The sequence below is a fragment of the Chinchilla lanigera genome, unplaced genomic scaffold (genome assembly GCF_000276665.1).
Source record: "Chinchilla lanigera isolate Chin_1 unplaced genomic scaffold, ChiLan1.0 scaffold00069, whole genome shotgun sequence".
Taxonomy (NCBI): domain Eukaryota; kingdom Metazoa; phylum Chordata; class Mammalia; order Rodentia; family Chinchillidae; genus Chinchilla; species Chinchilla lanigera.
The window spans coordinates 12,631,336-12,651,408 of NW_004955470.1; the positions used below are offsets into that span (position 1 = coordinate 12,631,336).

A 20,073-nucleotide genomic window follows, 5' to 3' on the forward strand; every position below is an offset into this window, starting at 1 on the left:
ATTTCTTTTTTCACCTGAGAGATTATTTCTGATCTGATTTCTTCTATAGTCTGATGGAGTTTTCTTTCCTTCAACTGCTATCACTTCAGATATTTCAGGTGTATGACTTCCAAGCTTTTTTATGTAAATGTCTCCTTGACTTGTTCTGGGTGGTGTGGAGGTCTGAGATTGCATCTTACTCCTTTGTTTTGTCATTTTCAATGATATGGAGGTGCCGTAGAGCTCGGCCTCACTCCCATGATGGTGTGGGAGTGGCAGGGCAAGGATCCGAAGCTCCCTGCTGCTCAGTGTGGCTCCCACCGTGGTGTGGGGGTCAGGGTGTGGTTCGATGCTCTGAAGGCTTTCTGGGCCTCAGCATGGCTCCCACACTGGTGGGAAGACGTGCAGAAGGTTCACTGAGGTTCCCAAGCTGTCGGGCTCAGCTTGTCTCTCGCAATGATGTGGGGGGGAGAGCATGCTCACTAAGGCTCCTGAAGCTGTCAAGGGTTCAGCTTGGCTGCATATTGGTGGGGGAGGGGTGGATGCACCTCACTAAGGTCCCCAAATCTGTCCCAGGCTCAGCTTGGCTTCCACAAGGGTATGGGGGAGGCAGGCGTGGTCACGGAGGCTTTTGTTTGTTTGTTGTCTTTTTTGGTACCGGGAATCAAATTCAAAACCTTGTGCTTGCCAGGCATGTGTTTATGCCACTGAGCTATATCCCTGGCCCTTCACTGAGGCTTTTGAAGCTGTCTGGGGCTCACCTTGGCGCCTCTGAAAGTGGGGGGGGGGCAGGGCATGATCACCATGGCTCCCAAAACTGTCCAGGCTCAGCTTGGCTCCCATGCCAGCAGGTGTGGGCTGGGGGTGTGGTCACCAAGGCTCCTGAAGCTGTCTGGGGCTCAGGGTGGCTCCCACACTGTGTGGGAGGGTGTGGGCACAGTCCCATGCATCCTTTTTTGGAAATAAAAAATTTCTACAAGAGATCTTAAGACCTAATTCTGTCTTTTGGAATTTTCCACTATAACACCCCAAAATTTCTTAGAAATTTTCTGGACAGCTTCAAATGATCTTTTAAATCTTTACCTGTCCTAAATTGTCATTGCTTACTTTGATACTGGGTAAATTTTACACTTTTTCTAAAATTTGCGCAGAACCAGTGTTGTTTTTCAAAAGGGCAGCTATTTTAACAGCCTAAGTAAGACACAGGGCCACCTCTGACTTAGTGTGACTGCTGAGAAGCATCTGCTGTTGGGAATCACAGATATCTCAATTTGAAAAAGAAATTATTTTCTTGAAGACAGACTATATATATCTTCTTCAGCAGGAAAACTATAGCATCATAGGTTTTATTACACTAGTTTTTGCTGCTGAATGGGAAGGAGAAAAGGCAAATAGCTTCTCTCTTCTCCTAGTTCTTACTAAGTAAACATCTGAAAAGTCAGAATACCAATTTACATCAATACATAAGCTGTTGGAGGAGGGCTGGCTCTTGGCTGCAGGGGTCCTGGGGTTGACCATTCACACATATGTGGACAGAAACCACTAAGCAATAGAGAGAAGTGGACTCACCTTTTATGTTAGTGTGCTCTTTGCATTTTTTTGGCATTTTTTTAAAAATAGATTTTTCTGGTTGGAAGACAGTTAACTTTCATCTGTATTGGTGTCTTGGTTACTTTTCTCTTGTTACTGAGAAAATACCCAACATCCAGAATTAAGGAAGTAAAGGTTTATTTAGCTCACACTTTGTGGAGGCTTCAGTCCATACTTGGTTGGCTCCACGGCAGAGTGGCACAGGGCACAGGGCAACTGTTCATGGCGGTGGAAAACAGCAAAAACAGCCAAAGCAAGAGGGAGGAGTGGTGGCAAACAGCCTCTTCTCTTCCTTACATATGCAACCTATCTGCCCCAGGGCAGGTGTAGCACTCACACCCATAATCCCAGCATTGGATCATGGATCAATTATAAACTCTAAAAGCCCGCCCCATGACTGCATGAGGCTTTGGGGGGACATGCAGACACAAACTATAGCAACTGGCTAGTCAGAAAAGCAGAATGTCTTCTAAGGCAGACAAACGGGAGTGGAGTTCCATGGGAAATACTGATTGAACTATGGGTCTGAGAAGGCTGCAGAATGAAAAAACTCAGTAGCATGGATGTCAGTGCAACAATTTTACAACATTCTCACATTTATAGGCATTTTCCACAGAATTAAAGTTTTTAAAATGAAAGTCAGCTCTCAGCAAGTGGACTTGTAAGAATTAGAGTGAGAGCACCATATGACTTGTGAATTAATTCAATTCACATAATTATAATTTCTAGCCAGTATAGGAAAACAACATTTACTATGATCCAATTAAATAATTTGAAAGGTCCTAGTAGGTTCTTTCAATTTCTCCATTTACTAATATTCCTGAAATCCCACTCTATATTCACGTTCCTGGTTTTGGAACAAAATACCTGATACTCACAACCTGAAGGAGGAGAGGTTTATTCTGGCTAATGGTTTCTGGGAGCTTGGCCTGTGGTCACTAGCTCTAAGGCAGAAACACGTGGTGGAAGGTGTGGTGGAAAAAAGCTGCTCAGTTCATGACAGGCAGGAAGCAGCAGGTGGAGGAAGGATCCAGGGACAAGAATACCCTTCCAGGTCACACCTCCAGTAACTAACACACTCTAAACAGGTCCTACACCCTAACGGCTCATTTGGCTATGAATTCACCAATTGATCTCTCCACTGATCAGTATAGTGCCCCCCATGACCCAGTCACATTCCTAAAGACCCACTTCTGAACGTATGAGACTTTTGGGGGAACATTTCAGGCCCAAACCATAAGCTGAGGGTTATGGTTTTGATTTAAATCCCCCCAACTCACGTGCTAAAGGGTTGGTTGCTAGCTAACGAGCCTCTCCTCTTCTCTAACCCTTCTCTTTCTCCCTCTCCATCTCCTTAGGGACTTAGAAGACTTTGGAAACTGCGGGCATGGACTTCAGTACATCGGCACTTTTTTGCTCCCACACTCCCTTCTTCTGAACACTTAAGTATAACATATTGCACATCTAACAGGACATCCTGATGAATTTTCACAGAAGTCGCCAATACCAAGAAAAAGAAATTTGCCAGATGCCCCTCAGACTGTCTCCCCCTCCCCTCCTCCCCTGGAGTAACTGCTATGGGGCTTCTGGCTTCACAGGTCTGATGGGAAAGGGTGTCATCCTCGGCGTTCTTCAGTCCTTCTAGACTGGTGGGTTTCTAGTTCTGAAATTGGGCTGTAGTTTAAGGTTGGGGCCCGTGTTGCTTCTGCTTGTAGGTGGCTGCTACTCGTGGTTGCTCTGTCCACAGGTGAGTGACTGTTTGTACGAGGCAGACTTGAGCAGAGTGTGCCTCAGGGTGACACAGCCCCCTTTGAAGCAGCTTGTGTGGTGGCAGGAGCCTGACTGACCACTTCTGCCTCAGCAGAGGCCTCACAACTGAAGGGAATGATAAGCCAGGATACAATTTGATGGGAAGAGATTCTCTGTAGTCTTTTTTTTCCTCTTTCCCTTCCTTCTTTTCCCCTCTTCTTCCTTTTTGACCTTCCCATTTTAACATTTTCTTCCTATTTCCCAAAATCTACTATACATTTTGGTCCTTATTTACTCTTTTGGCTTCTCACACCAGAGAAACAATGCAATATTTAAGCATATATGTCTGATTTATTTAATTTAAGAGTATAGTCTCAAGGCACATACTTTTACCTACAAGCTTCTCAATTCTATCCTTCTTTATGACAGAGTAGTACTCCATTATATAAAAAACTGACATCTTCTTTATCCATTCATAAGTTGATGGGCATTTGGCTGTTTCCAAGATTTAGCTATTATAGTGCCTGCTTTGACAGCACATATATACAAGATTTAGCTATTATAAACTGTGCTTCTACAAACATGGGTGTGCGCATATTGCTGTGGTGTGATGTTTTTAATTCTTTTGAAAGATACCAAGGGGAATAGATGGGTCAAATGGTCAAATGGAACCTCTAGTTTTAGTTTTTTGAGGAACGTTCACACTGATTTCCAGTGGTTGCACCAGTCTACACTCCCACCAACAGTACAGAAAGATTCCTTTTTCCCTACAGCCCTGCCAACATTTGTTACTGGTTAATGTCTTCATATTAGTCTTTTTCTGTAGTGAGATGGAATCTCTGAATTAATTTGCATCTCTTGAATAACCAGTGATGTTGAACATTTTTTCATATATTTATTTGTCATTTTTACTTCTTCATTGGAAAAGTGTCTATGCATTTCAGATGCCCATTTTTGGATAGGGCCTTTAAATTTGGGAGGGGGTCTGATTTTTTTGAGTTCTTTAAATATTCTAGTATTAATCCTTTGTTTGAGGAATAGCTGGAAAAAATTTTTTTCCCATTCTGTAGGTTGTCTCTTTACTCTGTTAATGTTTTTTTTTTTGTTTGTTTTGTTTTTTTGTTTTTTTGGGGGTTTTTTTTTTTGCTGTGCTAAAGCTTTTACATGAGATCCTGCTGGAATGGGGTTTTGTTCATAAAGTCTTTGCCTATACCTATGTCTTCAAGAGTTCTACCTATTCTATCTCCCAGAAGATTTAATGTTTGTTTTAATATTCAGATCTTTGATCCATTCCTACTTAAGTTTAGTGCATGGTGAGAGATATGGGCCTAGTTTTAATATTTGGCATGTGTAAAGCCAATTTTTCCAGCTCCATTTATTAAAGAGGTTATCTTTCTTCCAGTGAAGGTGTTTGGCCTTTTTTTCAAAGATAAGGTGGCTAAATGTGTTTGTAGATATTTCTGAATCTTCTAATCTGTTACACTGATCCTCAGGTCTATTCTTTTTTTCCATTTTTGTGCCAGCACCACACTTTTTATCAGGGTAGCTTTGTAGTATAATTTCAAGTCAAGGATTGTGATGTTCCCTGACTTGCTTTCGTTGCCCAGAAAGGTTTTTGCTATGTTAGGTCTCTCCTGGTTCAAATTGAATTTTAGTATTGTTTTCTCTAACTGTATGAGGTGCAGTATTGGTATTTTGATTGTGATTGCATTAAATCTCTATAGTAATTTTGGAAGTACAGCCATTTTCACTATATTGGTTCTGGCCATCCAAAAACAAAGGATATCTTTTCCTTCCTTTCTTTTTTCTTAAATTTCCAGTGGAACATTTATTCCTCTCTATATTCATTTTGATCTCTTATTTTCCATTTTATACTGACTTTTTTCTGAATAAAGGTTAGTACATTTTTTTGAATTGTCTCCAAGGTATTCATCCCAGTCATTGGTTACATACTGATCATCTACAATAACATATGCTTACACCAGTTTACTCCAGTAACCTTGTGAATGAAAAAAATTACAGAATTAAGAATAATGTTGTTATTTTACCAATCCTCTTCTAATTTCAGGAAAACTACTTCCCTAATGCAGTAATTCTATCTAGTAAGTTATTTTCTATTTCTAAACAGAATCAGAGAGAAAAGTAAGATCATAGGAAATCTGTAGTTTACTAGACATTGTGTGCTTTTCCTACTTTGTCACTGGTATTACTTGAAAATCAAGAGTAAATTAATAGACTAACATTCTAAATGTATGCTTTAATAAGTATAAAGTATATAAACAATTAGGTAAGCTTGTGGAGAAGTTGACCAAGATTATTAGACGATCCAAGTATCCATCTAAACTTTCTATATTTCTTTTTCGCAGAATATTTATTAAGGTTATTTAATATACAACTTTTCACAAGCCATTTTGGAAGTCCTCCATTATAAAGATAATTCTTTTGACTGATGACAAACAGCAGCCAAAATCATTACTCTGGACCTCCACATTGGACAAACTCCATTTCCTCTTGAGATATTAGTTTCCATCTATACTTCTGAGGTAGTGTTTTTATTTCTGCAGTTGTTTTTCTGATTTTGGAATTCACTTCTATAATTTTCCTCATAGGACTACTTTCATTGTGTCCCACGAATTCTGGTATGTTGTATTGGCATTATCATGTAATTGTAGAAACTCTTTGTGACACATTGATTGTTCAGGAGGGTGTTACTTTCCATGTGTTTATGAAGTTTTTGTGGTTTCTTTTGCCACTGATTTCTAATTTCATTGCACTATGATCTGACAATATGCATGGAATAATTTCAATTTCTTTGCATTTACTTAATCATGTTCTATGAGCTGGTATGTGGTCTCTTCTGGAAAACATCCCATGTGCATCTGAGAAGAATGTGTATTTTGATGTTGGGGGTTGAATATTCTGTAGACATCTACTAAGTCCAGATATTCAAAAGTTTGGTTCAGTTCTGTTATTTCTTCATTGATTTTTTTGGTCTTGTGGACCCATTTGTGACAGTGGGGTATTGAGATCCCCCATTACAATTTTACTAGTGTTTATTTGATATTTCATGTCTATTAATATTTTATATAGTTGGGTGTGCTGGAATTTGGTGCACATATATTTTATTATCTCTTTCTCTTGGGTTGCTCCCTTAACAAAGATGTATTGACCTTTTCTGTCTTTCTTGATCAGTCTTGGCTTGAAACCCACTTAGTCTACAAATAGAGAAGCTACCTAATTTTTCTAGGTTCCTATTGCATGGAGTATTGTTTTCTGTCCTTTGACTTTCAGACTATGAATTTCTTTTTACATGTTTCTTGCATGCAGCATATTGTTGGATCTTGTTTATTGATCCATTCTGTCAATTGATGGCTAAATTGAGACCATTTACATTAATGGCTATAACTGATATGTATTGACTTATCCTTGTCATGTTATTTTTCTTTTGTTGGTTTCCTTTCTTTTCTTTCTAATTACTTGCCTTGCCTGGTGTATTCATTCTGTTGGGGTTCATGGAGTTGTAGTCCTCATTATCTCTTTCTAGACTGTTCTTCAGAACATTTTGGAGTACTGGATTGGTGGTCATGAATTACTTCAGGTGTTCTTTGTCATAGAAGTATTTTACGTCTCCATCAATTTTGAAATAGATTTTTAGAGTATTCAATCTGCAAAACCTGGATGGAAGGTTGTTTTCATTTAGAGCTTGAAATACTTCACTCCAAGCTCTCTTTAAATGTGTTGAGAAGTCTTCTGCGATTCTGATGGGCTTTCCTTTATAGGCAATTTCCTTTTCCCTAGCAGCTTTTAATATTCTGTTCTTGTGTTGAATTTCTGCAATCTTAACTATTATATGCCTTGGTGTAGTTTTTAAATGTCTAAATGGAGTTCTATATGCCTCAATTATCTGCATGTCAAATTCTTTTTCCATGCGTGGAAAACTTTCTGCCATTACTTGTGAGGTTTTTAAAAAATATCATTTCCACTATTTCCTGCTTTTTCATTGTCTCCAATCAATCTTGTTATTCTTTGCATCATCTAGCAACTGTTGGATTTATTTTTCATGGTCCCTTGCTATTTTAAAGACATCTTTCTTTTCATGATCACTAACCACAATCTTGTCATCTAGATCTGATATTCTTTCCTCACACTGGTTCATTCTACATGTACTTTCAATAAAATTTTTAATACCCTATGTATCTGTTTGAACTGTTTCATGGATTTCATTTCTTTCCTATGTTGGGGATTCATGTTTCCATCATTTTCCTAAGCTCTTCTACTTTTTAAAAAATCTGTATCTATTTTAGATTCACTAACCATCTCCTTCACTATGTTCATCGCCTCTGCAGATATCTAAGAAATTAATCTGATTTTTTTCTAGAGCCGCATCTACTTTGTTACTTCTAGTGTTAACTCAAGAGTCCAGGTGGGTGGTTTTCAAATTGTTCTCCCTCATTGTTCCCCCTGGGTTTGCCTTTGGTGAGCTGGAAGTCTGGGGTTGCATCTTCCATTTCTTTTTATTTTCTATTTTTTAATTTCTACATTGATGCTTGTAAATCACTTATGGTAGCTTTATTGCTAGCGGTGTGAACCCTTAAAAAATGACACATCTCAAGAGATGTCTTTCAGGTGTATTAGTCAATGCTAACAAGAGGTTGCAGGGCTGAGGCAAGGTGAATCAGATTTCAGGACACAGAAAGTTACAAGACTGGCCTACAATGGCTACCCAGAATAAATGTAGAAGACTGCAAAAGATCTGCCCATGCACTAGAAATCCAAAGGATCCAGCTGAAGGCCTGATGCCCACAGCAATGTCACATATGAGTCCATATCAGGAGGCTGAAGGATTCATGACAGACTGAGGGATCTGCGCTAGGAGGTCAAAGGTTGGTGCTAGAAGCTAAAGAGTCTGCGCTGGCAGGCTGAAAGGCCAGTGCTGGAAGCTTAAGAGTCTGCATTGAAAGCCATGAGATGACACCCAAGGCAAACGAGCCTTATTTACTATATACAGTAAATATCCCCTCACTATGGTGATTTTACCCTCAGGGGAGAAAATTTAAAAGTGGTTAGAGGAAAAATAGTGAGACATAGAAAAGAAAGAGATTAGAAGCAACACTGGAGGGCAAGGAAGATTATAAAAGCTTTGGGAAACCAGTGAACACAGGAGGGAAAGAAAGAAGAAACAAGAATAGAAACAAGAATAGAACAAAGCAACAAAAAACCTAGAAACAATGTTTGCAATCATATAAAAAGATCAAGAAAAAAAGTGGGGGGAAGGCAAAGAAAGAAAAGGAGGAAAAAAAAGTCCACTTCAGGGCATGTCTCTGCTGTCACTGGTAGACAGAGGGGGCAGAAAGACCCCAGATCCAGAGAAGGTATTCTTTGGACAAGTAGTAAAAAGTTATTAGGTGTCTTTACACTTCAGGCACCTGAGTCCCATGTGAGCTACAGATCATTGTTCTGGGTTAATAGGGAGGTAACTGTATTGCCAAACCTTGCTAAACAGTGATTTTAATGCTGTGTCTACAGCTTCATTTGTGTTTACAACAAATATAACCATATCATTTGCATACACTGAATTTTATTTCCTTTCCAATCCACCTTATTTTCCAGTTCTGCATTGACTACATCCTTCAATAAAATGCTGAATAGAAGGGGAGGTCAGCAGCTTTCCTTGGCTTATTCCAATGAAAAGGCTTTCAATATTTCAACACTATGATGCTTGCTATTGGGTTGGTTTGCTAAGCATCCTTTATCAAAGTAAGAATGTTTCCTTTTACTCCGTGTTCTAAGAGATCTTTTGTGTTTTTAATCTTAAAGATGCAAAATTGGTATTTTCTGAATTTATAGAAATGGTCATGATTTTCCTTTAATGTTCATGTTATAAACTATGTTGATTTTCTAATGTTAGAGCAAACCTGATTCATGGAGTAAACCAAGCTGAACATATGGTGCCATCCTTGATTCATGCCTTGAGTTTTTTGTTCAGGATTATTATTTTGTTCATGAGTGAAGTCAGACTATCCTTTTGCAAATGTACTTACCAGCCTTTGAAACAAAGGCCATACTGGCCTTATGAGTTTGAGAAGACACCTTTTACCTATTTGTGGGGAAGGCAATGGTTTCTGCGCCATTAGAACAAATTATCACAAATTCAGTGGCTAAACATGGCTGAAGTCTGACTTGGTCCTCACTGGACCAAAACTAAGGTGTCAGCTGGGGTGCACTGCTGTGGGCTTTAGAGCCAACTCTTTCTTCTTTGTCTAGCTTCTGCATCCTTGGTTCAGGGTCCCACTTGCCCTCAGTGCCAACTGCTCACATTCTCTTCCCTGTGTTCACAGCAGGCAACACTCAGCTCCCAAGGACCCAAGTGGCTGGTTTGAGATGATCTTTAACCTTCACCACATTTGCAATGTCCCTTTTGCCTTGTGAAGTAATGAATTTACCTGTCCAGCAAAGAAGGTGTAAGTGTCCTTGGGGGAACCATTACTCACTGACTGGAAAGTCTGTGAGACAGACTGGCTTTGCTCTTTCAACATGATTCCTGAATAAACCTGTAGCCTAACCTTTATGGACTTTAATTATGGCTTGTCTTTTATTATAAGCTTTTCTATTAATTCTGATATCAGCAACTTACACTTTAAACATGTTTTGTCATCTCTTGTTTATGTTCAAATTTGTTCAGAAGGTTTTAATGTTTACTGGATCTGTATGTAGGGATATCCTCTTTTTAAAAAATTCTTGTTGTTTTTGCCATTTATGTTTTTTCAGAAAAATATCAGATTCACTTAAGTACAATTTACATACGATAAGCAATTCTTTTAGATAGTCAGCTGTATGTTTTTATGAATGTTTGCAGCCAAGCCCCCTCCCTATAGTAAAGATATGGAATATTTCAATTGTTTCCAAAGGTTTCCTTGTACCATGTGAAGTCAACCTAGCAGGCCTAGCATCTACAGCTGGTTTCCTTACTTGTATTAACTACATTATGATCAGAGAATGTAACTGGGGTGTTTTAATTCTTTACAAGGAATAGAGGCTTGCATCACAGATAAGCATGGTTACTTCTGTCAGTGCTGTGTCCATCTTCACAGTGTGCAGCTCATGGTTCTGGAAACTGTTCTGAGATGCTCATAAGGCCATGACTGTTCAAAGTCTCCTTCAAGCCTCCTATACAAGTATTTTGCTCTTACAATTCCCCCATATATAAGAGATATGTTAAAACCTGATTAAGTGTAGATTTTCATATTTCTCCATGTGTTCCCATCAAGTTTTGCTTCAAATATGCTGATACTATTGTTTTGCAAAAAAGGATTTTAGAACTGTTAGGTTGTCATTTAGTCTCTTACCTCAAGTTCCCTCTTTCCCCTTAGCAGTGAGGGGACAGTGTGAGGTACAGTGTCTTTTCCTGTCTTCTTGGAACTTTTCTCTGTGTGTCATGTTCTAGCTATATAAACTGGATAGAGCTGATTCTAAAACAATGTTAATGAAATTAGAGTGTGTAGTCCATGTAATTACTGATATACTTGGATCTATATCCACCATAATGCTATGTGCTTTCTGGTTGTCATACTTATTCTGTTTTCTCCATGTTCCTGCTTTCTTCTGGATTTTCATTTTTTGTTACATCAGCTTCCCTTCTATTAGCCTGGAAGTTACATGCTTTACCTTGCTTAGGGGCTACTCTGGCAATTGTGACACAGCGCTTTGACTAACCTGGTTGATTGGAACTTTTATCCTCTTTCTAGTTAAAGCAATAAAGTTAGATCACTCAATTTATCTACCCTCCTAACTTTCATGCCTGTACTGTTTTTAAAAAAATTCTCTGCGTATTTTCAACTTCAAGGACACTGTAGTCATTTCACACAGTCATCACTCATCTGGGTCTACCCCTATAGCTACTGTGTTCATTATTCATTTGTCAGGATATTTTGAATACTTCTTAGGTCACCCTACTGTATACCCAGGGTTAATTACTGGACTAGACTGTACTCTCTCTAGAGCCACCTGCCCCAGCTTAATTCCTTCCAGCACCCCAATATCTCTTTTCCTACAAATTGTTGAGAATAAATTAGCTTCGTAACATAGAACTTGAATTTATAGTGCAATAGTTTTTTTCCTTCCTAGTGCAAATCTTAAACTCTCAGGTGGAGTCCAAAGCTCATGGGGCAGGTTGGAAGATCACTATGTGGAATAAGTGCACTCCAGCTCACCCAGACTCATGCCAATTTGTCGCCTGAGCTCCTGTCCACCAGAAACCAGTCAGCAACTCAGCGAGAAAAGGCAGCTGTTTGTGTCACATGTCCAGGTATCAATACTGAGACACAATAATGATTACTTGATTGATCAATAGTGCATATCTCTATTAGTTTTCCTGAGAAACCACCTTGAAGATATCCATATGTAATACAAGCATTGTTAATTTCCTACCCCTTTGTTTGTAACTCTGTATTATTTGTATTATTCTTTTGCTATTTTGCAAATGTTTGTCTGTTTATGTGTTTTCTTTTATTTTCCAAAAAAAAAAAAAACTGACACACAAGAAACAGGAAAATACAAGGAAGCACAACACCCCAAGGAACACATGACGGTAGACACACACGGTACAGCAAAGTCATTCACTTCATGGCTAGGATGCAAAAGAGAGAAGGAGGAACCAGGGTCCAACAGTTAATATCCTTTCTGGGCAATACCCCACTGACCCAGGACTAAAGATATGTGTTATCTCTTAAAGTAGCACTAAGATGGGGATCCAGGTTTGACACAGAGACGTTGGGTATTCCAGACCCAAGTTTTAGCAACCAGGTATATTCTGTGACCATAATGGAATCAAATTAGAAATTAACACAAAAGGAACTGTGAGAATTCTACCAGTACATGGAAATTAAATAACACTTGCCCTGAACGATCAACATGCTAACAAAAACACTTAAAGGAAAATTTAAAGTTTTTTTAAATAAATGACAATGGGAATGCAATTACCAAAAACTATATGATACAATAAAAGCAATAATAAAAAATGAAATTTACAGCAGCAAACACCTACATAAAAAAGTTGAAAGATTTAAAATAAAAAACATAACAACTCACGGAACTAGAATAAACCAAACTCAAAATTAGTAGAAGTGAAGAAATAATAAATCTCAGAGCAGAAATAAAGGAAATGGAGACTTAAAAAATAAACAAAAAAGCAGTATTTTTTTAAAAGATAAGCAAAATAGACAAACCTTTAGCTAAACTAAAAAAAAGAACAGCCTAAAAAAATTAGAGATGAAAAGGGAGACATTATAGCTAAAACCGTACATACAATGGGCCATTAAAGACTACTATGAGCAACCACACACCAAGAAATTGGAACGCCTAGAAAAAATACGTAAGTTCTGGACATATACAACCTACCAAGATTGAACCATGAAGAAACAGAAAATAGACCAGTAATGAGCAACAAAATTGAATTAGTATAATGATTATCCCAACAAATACAGAAATAGCACTTAATAAAATTCAATATCCTTTCACGACAAAAACTTTCAACAAATGAGGTACAGAAGGACATATCTCAATACAATTAATGCTATGCACGACAAGACCACAGGTAATATTCTGAACGAGGAAAAGCTGAAAACATTTCAAGGTCTGAAACCAGACAAAGATGTCCACTTTCACCACTTTTATGCAACACAATAATGGAAGTCCTAGCAGACAATGAAGCAACAGAAACACAGAGTATTCAAACTGAAAAGGAGTAAGTCCCTAACCCTGCAGATGACATGCTTTTAAAAACTACATATGTACACACACATGATGTGAGGAACCAACCCCTCGTCACCTTTCTGTGAAACAGTCTGATCAGACAGAGAACTGGGAGCAGCAAAAGTTAAACTTTTTATTTATTTCTCGATCTTGCAAGAATAAGTGCCAGTCTAACAGACTGACACAACCCAGAATACGATGCCTAACCTTAACCTGCTCCCTCTGTAAACATTCTGTGGGTTGTAAAAGCAAATGATTAAACTACAGGGGGTAATTTTTTAACTGCCAGTGCTTTTCCAGTCAGAGTGAATTCCACACTTTATTGACTATCTACTCTCCCTGCTTTGTTTAGATACCCTCTCAGCCACATGACCTCAGTCATGTCCTCAGGAAAGAGCTTTTCCGCTCAAAGTTAAAGACCTTATGCTGAAAATAGACTACTTTAAGTTTTTATTTCTTTCAAAGAGAATTCACTAAAGATACAAGAACAATACACAGAAATATGTAGTGTTTCTACAGACCAGTAATAAAGTAGCAAAAAGAAGTCCCATTTAGAATAGCTACAAAAAAGGTCCCCTAGGAATAAATTTAATCAGGAAATGAAAGAGCCCTACAATAAAAACTATAAAACAGTGGTGAAAGGAATTTGAGATGATGTACATACAAAAATAAAAAGGTATCACATATTTATAGATTAGAAAGTACTGTTAAAATGTCCGTTCTTGCCAGGTGTGGTGGTGCATATCTGTAATCCCAGCACTTGGGAGACTGAGGCAGGAGGATTGTTGTGAGTTCGAGGCCATCCTGGGCTACACAGTGAGCTCAAGGCCAGCCTGGACTACATAGTGAGACCCTGTCTCAAAAACACAAAAACAAAAAATGTCCATTCTACCCCAAGTGATCTGCAGATTCTAAATAATCTCTATTAAGATACCAATGACAGTCTTCATAGAACTACAAAAAAACACTTGTAAAGTTCACATGGAACCAGAAAAGAACCCAAATAGCCAAAGCAATTCTGAGCAAAGAGAACACAGATGGCGTCATTTTAAGTATCTGACTTCAAAACATGCTATTTACCAAAACAGCATGATACAAGCTTAAAAACCAATTTGTACACCAATGAAACATAGCAGAGTAGCCAGAAATAATTCACGTATTTATAGCTAACTGGTTTTTTACAGAGGTAGCAAAAACATTCATTGGAAAAAAAGGCAATCTCTTGAATAAATAGTGCTGGGAAAATTAAATATCGACATGAAGAACAAACCACTCAATCACTTGCCTTGTATACCAAAATCAAATAAAAAAAAAGAAGAAAGACTTTTATGAAACCACTAAAAGAAAACAGAGGGGACTCAGTTTAGGTCATCAATTTGGGCAAAGAATTTTTAAATATAACTCCACAACCATAAGGAACAATAGCAACAATTGACAAATGGCATTATGTCAACCTAACAATTCCTACACAGCAAAGGAAATGATCAACAGAGTTAAAAGACCACCTCTTAAAATTAGACGAGAGGAATGAAAATATTTGCGAACTATTTCAACAGGGACTAATATCTAGAATATATAAGGAAGCCAAACCTCATTCAATACCCCCAAAAAACTAACCTGAAAAGTGAGCAAATGATCTAAATAGATATTTCTTAAAAGATGCCATACCAATGACCAATAAGTACAGTATATGGAAGTGCTGAACATCATTAATCATCAGGGAAATCCAAATCAAAACGACAATGAGGTATCATCTCACTCCAGCTAGAAAGGCTATTATATAACATCAAAAACAACAACAACATTGGATAGGACATACAGAAAGGGGAACTCTTCTATACTGTTGGTTGGAATGTAAATTAGTATAACCATTATGGAAACAGAAAGGAGTTTCCTCAAAAATACCGCAAATAGAACTACCATATGATCCAGTAATTCCACTACTGAATATATAGCCAAATAAAATGAGTTAAAAGACCAAATAAAAGGAAAAATAAAAGGAAATGAATATATCAAGAAACATCTGTACTCCCATGTTCGCAGCTATAGTCACCACAGTCAAGATGTGCATCAACCCAAGTGCCCATCCATGGATGCCTGGATAAAGAAAATATGGGACATACACACAGCGTAGTATTATTTAGTCCTAAGAATGAAACACTCACTTAGAGCAACACAGGAGGACATTATGTTAAGTGACACCAAGCATGGAAAGATAGGTACTGTATGTTCTCCTGCACATGTGGAAACTGACAAGACTGGTCTCATAGAGGTAAAGAACGGAATAGTGGTGATGAGAGGCTGGGAAGGGTTTTGGGGATGGAGGAATGAAGAGAAAGTCACTAATGGGCAACAGGGTGCAGTTGGTTAAGAGGATACCTCCCAACAGTCTATAGCACAGTAGGGTGACTGTCCACAGTAAGGTGGACAGTAATTAGGCATATTTTAAATTAAGTAGTTAATTTAATACTTTAATATTTTATTTTAATAAGTAATTAACTTATTATTGTAATAAGTAATTAACATATTTAAAATAGTAAAGAGAATTTTGAAAGTTTTCAGCATACACACACACACACACCCTGAAAAATGTTTGAGGTAAATGATATGCCAATTACCATGATCTGATCATTATACTTTGAACATGTAAGTAGTGAAATACTACCCTGTACCCCATAAAAATGTAAATTATTTGTCAAATTAAATAGTAACTTAAACATATTTTAGTAAACACGCAGATATATTTTCTCAAGAGTATCAGTTTTATTTAGAATACCCAAGTATAAAAAAATGAAAATTTATAAATCTGTGACTGTTAAAATCCATTAAGATACTCTGTGAATGCTAAGGCACTGAATACAAATATTCCCTGAAACATGACTTATCAGACCTTTTGTATATTTAACATTAAAATGTTCATAGTTAATTTCTTAAGAAATACTTTTAATACAAATGATTCAACTTATTTTCCTCCTCCAAGATAGTTTTAAATAAGTATGTAAGAAAGACTAATGGAAATAAAAGGGCCTATAGACTTGGAGGTTTTAAGCTCTTGAACATATTTTGTTTTACTGCAGCAGTATGTTGACCACGACAAGGCATACTGAAGCATAAAAGTGGTTATCATGTTATATGATTTGACACAGAAGCCTAGGATGCTACTTATCAATTGTGTAAAAACTTAGTTCTATAAAACATCTGAGAGGCTAGAGTTTAGCTATAATCCATTTCAAAATGTATTCCTCCAATTTTTTTGTTTAGTGTATCACAAAGAAGGTTCATCTTGGAATATAAATGCAATCAGTCATAATGTGAAGGTATTCTGCATTTTCAGCGGCACTAAGTCTTGCTCTTTGGTATAATGCATGCAAAAAAACAAGAATCTGGCAGCAGGAGAAGACATCTAGATTTATCAAAAAATAGCAACTTAGAGATTTCTAACAATAGTGAATATATAAGTAGTATCATCCACTCTGGCTTACGTATTGGCCTTATATTTGAAAATATTTTACCATAAATGTCAGTAACTATGTCCATCTGCCAGATATATAGAATCAGTGGTGACAAATAAAAACAACTCTTGCTTGTGATGGCCTTTTGCACTCTGGTACTCCTGTATTACATAAAATTGGAGCTGGAAAAAGAAAAAAAAAACCTTTTGATTAGTACCATAAAAAACAATGTAGGAAGAAAAAATTACCAGAATCTTTAGTTTTAGAAGGCTTTTACAGAATGAGCAAATATACATCTATCATATTATAGGATATTTAGCTATGGGACAATGAAAAAAGAAGAAAAAACAAAACACACCAAGCTATATTTTGTTAAGGGTAATTCTGAGCTCTTGAAAATCTGTGGGCTTGACTCTGAATTTACAAATAATGCATGGCTCTCAAGTCAAACAGTGACAATTTTTACAAGTAAACGTAAATTTTCATTTCTACATGGGAAGAACTGGAGAATCAAATTTTAGAAACATTGGATTAAGACAAAAGAGTAAGAAATTAATCAATTCAATGGCTTTATAAGTCAAATTGTGGTTTAAGGCAGTACTAAATAATATTTACAGTTTACCTTTTGAAATTCAATGTTTGAATCAAATACAGCTATTATACCATCATACAGATTCTTTTGACAAATAATTCCATGAAACACAGGCACTGAGAACATTAATGCAAATGTCTTCTACTGTGTGGAACACAGGAGGACATGACCCTGCTGAGGAGTGGTGGGTGGAATAAACTGAGGCAGGACTGACAAAGGAGCATTTGGAACACACAAGTCATGATGACTGTCACTACAGTCGAACAGGTAAACTGACAGAGATATTTTAAGTGCAAAAAATAAAATGAGGGACACAAAGTACATTAAAAAATTATTAAAAAGGAATAAAACCCTTATTTTCTAAACCTCCAACCAATGAGGTTGGAGGCTCAACAGTTAGCTGGGGGAAAAACAGGCTGCCCTTACTTCCCAGCCCAGAACTGACTCTAGAACTCAGTTGACTGTTGACTTACTTGGGGTGTTTTGAATTTTATGTATAAATGGCAACTGCAGTTTGTTAAGACTGATCCAGTAGCCACCATGGCCCCCACTGTGGTCCTCTCTACCTTCTTCTGCTTCTGGTTTCACAAGCTCTGACATCAAAGTATCAGTGTTCTAATCAAGAGCTTGGTCCCCTTATAAAAGCAGAAATTCTCACAAAACTAATGATAAGTAAATCTGGTTAAAAAATGAGCCTAAGAATTAGGATTTTTACATAAACTATCATTTTATTTCAAGGATTCACCAATGAAATGCAATTTCCATTTATACATAAAATTCAAAACTGCTCAAGATAAGTCAACAGTCATTAGATGAGTTCTAGAGCCAAGGCTGGGCTGTAAAGAGCAGCTTGTTTTTTTCCCCAGCTAACTGACTCTTTTGTACTGCAACGTTTTTTATTTTGTTCATTCATTCATTTTGGGAAACAGTTACTGAGCACTTAATTTGTACCTGGAAAACAGCAGTGAATGAGAGGGATGAGGTCTGTACTCTCAAGGAGCTGCTATGTCAGTGCAGAAGATGGACAGGAAGAAGGTAAATAGAAGTGCTAGGAAGATCAGAGAAGGCCAGGAGGGCTGGGTGAGGGCTCTGTGGTACAGTACTTGCCTAACATGCACCAAGCCCTGGGTTTGAGCTCCAGAACTACAAAACAACAAGCCAATCAGCAAAGAAAACAAAAACAAACAGGGTCAGGAGACAGAAGGTGCAGGGTGGGGCTTTACGGACAGGGACTCTTACTTCTTACGGTCCTTGTCCTTCTTCATGCCTATACCTGATGCCAGAAAGGACTGGTTCTGGAGTATCTCAGAGGCAGCCTTCTTTTTAGAGAAAGCAATTATTTCTTCTTCCAAAACTCTTCTCTTTTCTTCAAGTTTTATTTTCTCTTCTTGGTGAACTCGTTTAAGGTGCTCGAATTTGGCTTGCAGCTGTGACACAAAAGTGCAATTCCAACTGCTGACATGAGGTGGCAGCATAAACACAGGCATGTGCTCAGGCGTGCCACAATCATCCAATTTCCAAATCGCTTCAAGCAACAGTTCACAAGTGTAACAACCTTGGTAACTTAAAATTTACAGAAATTTCTGCAAAAATTGCTTGAACTAAATGTAATAAAAGCCACAGCCTTGTGAACAAAATTTGATCTTTTCCTAGGGTTATCTTCTTGCTTTACATTTTTTCAACAATGTCTTAAATCTATGTGCAATAAAAATAAGGGACATAAAACACAGAAGGAAATAATGAAAACCAATTATTTTCTACATAAAGATAACATATGTAATAAGGGGGCTGGGGATTTAGCTCAGCGGCACAGCACCTGCCTGGCAAGTGCAAGGTCGTGAGTTCCATTCCTGGTACCAGAAAAAAAACCAAAACCAAAATAAATAAATAAATAAATAAGAAAACATTTGTAATAAGAAAGGTTTTGAAATTATACGGGTAAACCCTACTGGAAAGAAAGTCAACTGTCAGTTTATGTTAAGAACTTTAAAACTGCATCACATTTTTACAGTCATTCTGAAGTAGGAAATGGATTCTCATGGGGACAAAAAGACAGGGATACTCAGGCCTCTAATCTGAAGTAGGGGAGAAGAAATCAAGGTAAGGAGAAAGAAGACAGGAAAATCCTAATTTTAAATTGTACTTTTAAGAAAATTGCAGCTTCAGGACACAAAGTTACTGTGCCCTTTTCCCTTCCAGAAAACTCACTTAAAAACAAAACAAAGCAAAACAAAAGGACCTTAACTGCCTGTAAATTGGGCCTGTGCTTCTGATTCACAAATCCCTTAGATTTCTATCATCAAGGAAACAGCATTATTAAATAGGCAGTGTCTCTAAACTTCAAACACATACAAATGGTTTGAGACACTAGGAATACCCGTCCTAGATATTTTGAGGTCATGCCCCGAACACATAAAACCTCCTGTCTCAGACCACATGCATTTACCCTATGAGCACCCGCACTCCTTTTACTGCCTAAGAAATGTTTCTATGCCCACAACTAGTGTGTCCTTTAACTCTTTTGTATGATGTAAGTCAGCGAACCTACAACCTACCCTGTGGATAAGGTGAGTTGAGGTCTCCATATCCTCTTCAGGGGGACTTGCTGGACTCCATCTGGTGCAAATCTATGATCCTTACCCTTCCCCAGAGAGACATGTCTTTCCCTATCCTTCCTTGTTGACAATGTAGGGAGTGCACCTTCCCCTTATCTGTCTGCCCTTACTGTAAGGATCAGGTGTGCTCTAAGTGCAGAGAGGACCAGAATGTCTCCAAGGGTCAGAACAGCTGCTAATACATAGCCTATACAGAAAGGAAATCCCTTCAAACATGGAGAAGTTTCAAGAAACATCATGCTCATAATTCATCAGATCATTACTAGACCTTAGCCCATCCCAGAGATGCCATAAAAGCTGGGCCAGTTCTTTAGTAAATGGGCCAGCCTGATTTTCTCCATCAGAG

At 37.8% G+C, this 20,073-nt stretch overlaps 1 protein-coding gene across 3 annotated transcripts in view; it reads right to left on the bottom strand.

The window, feature by feature from the left end:
* Positions 1 to 15,809: 15,809 nt before the first annotated feature.
* Sept10 (septin 10) overlaps positions 15,810 to 20,073 on the bottom strand; it is a gene marked incomplete at its 5' end in the record, with an annotated part of 50,472 nt that continues 46,208 nt past the window's right edge. For all 3 annotated transcript variants that reach the window (XM_013522809.1, XM_013522808.1, XM_005415243.2), the window contains 2 exon segments: positions 15,810 to 16,702; positions 18,352 to 18,539. In XM_013522809.1, the coding sequence (XP_013378263.1) occupies positions 16,687 to 16,702; positions 18,352 to 18,539 (204 nt within the window). In that variant the 3' untranslated portion in view covers positions 15,810 to 16,686.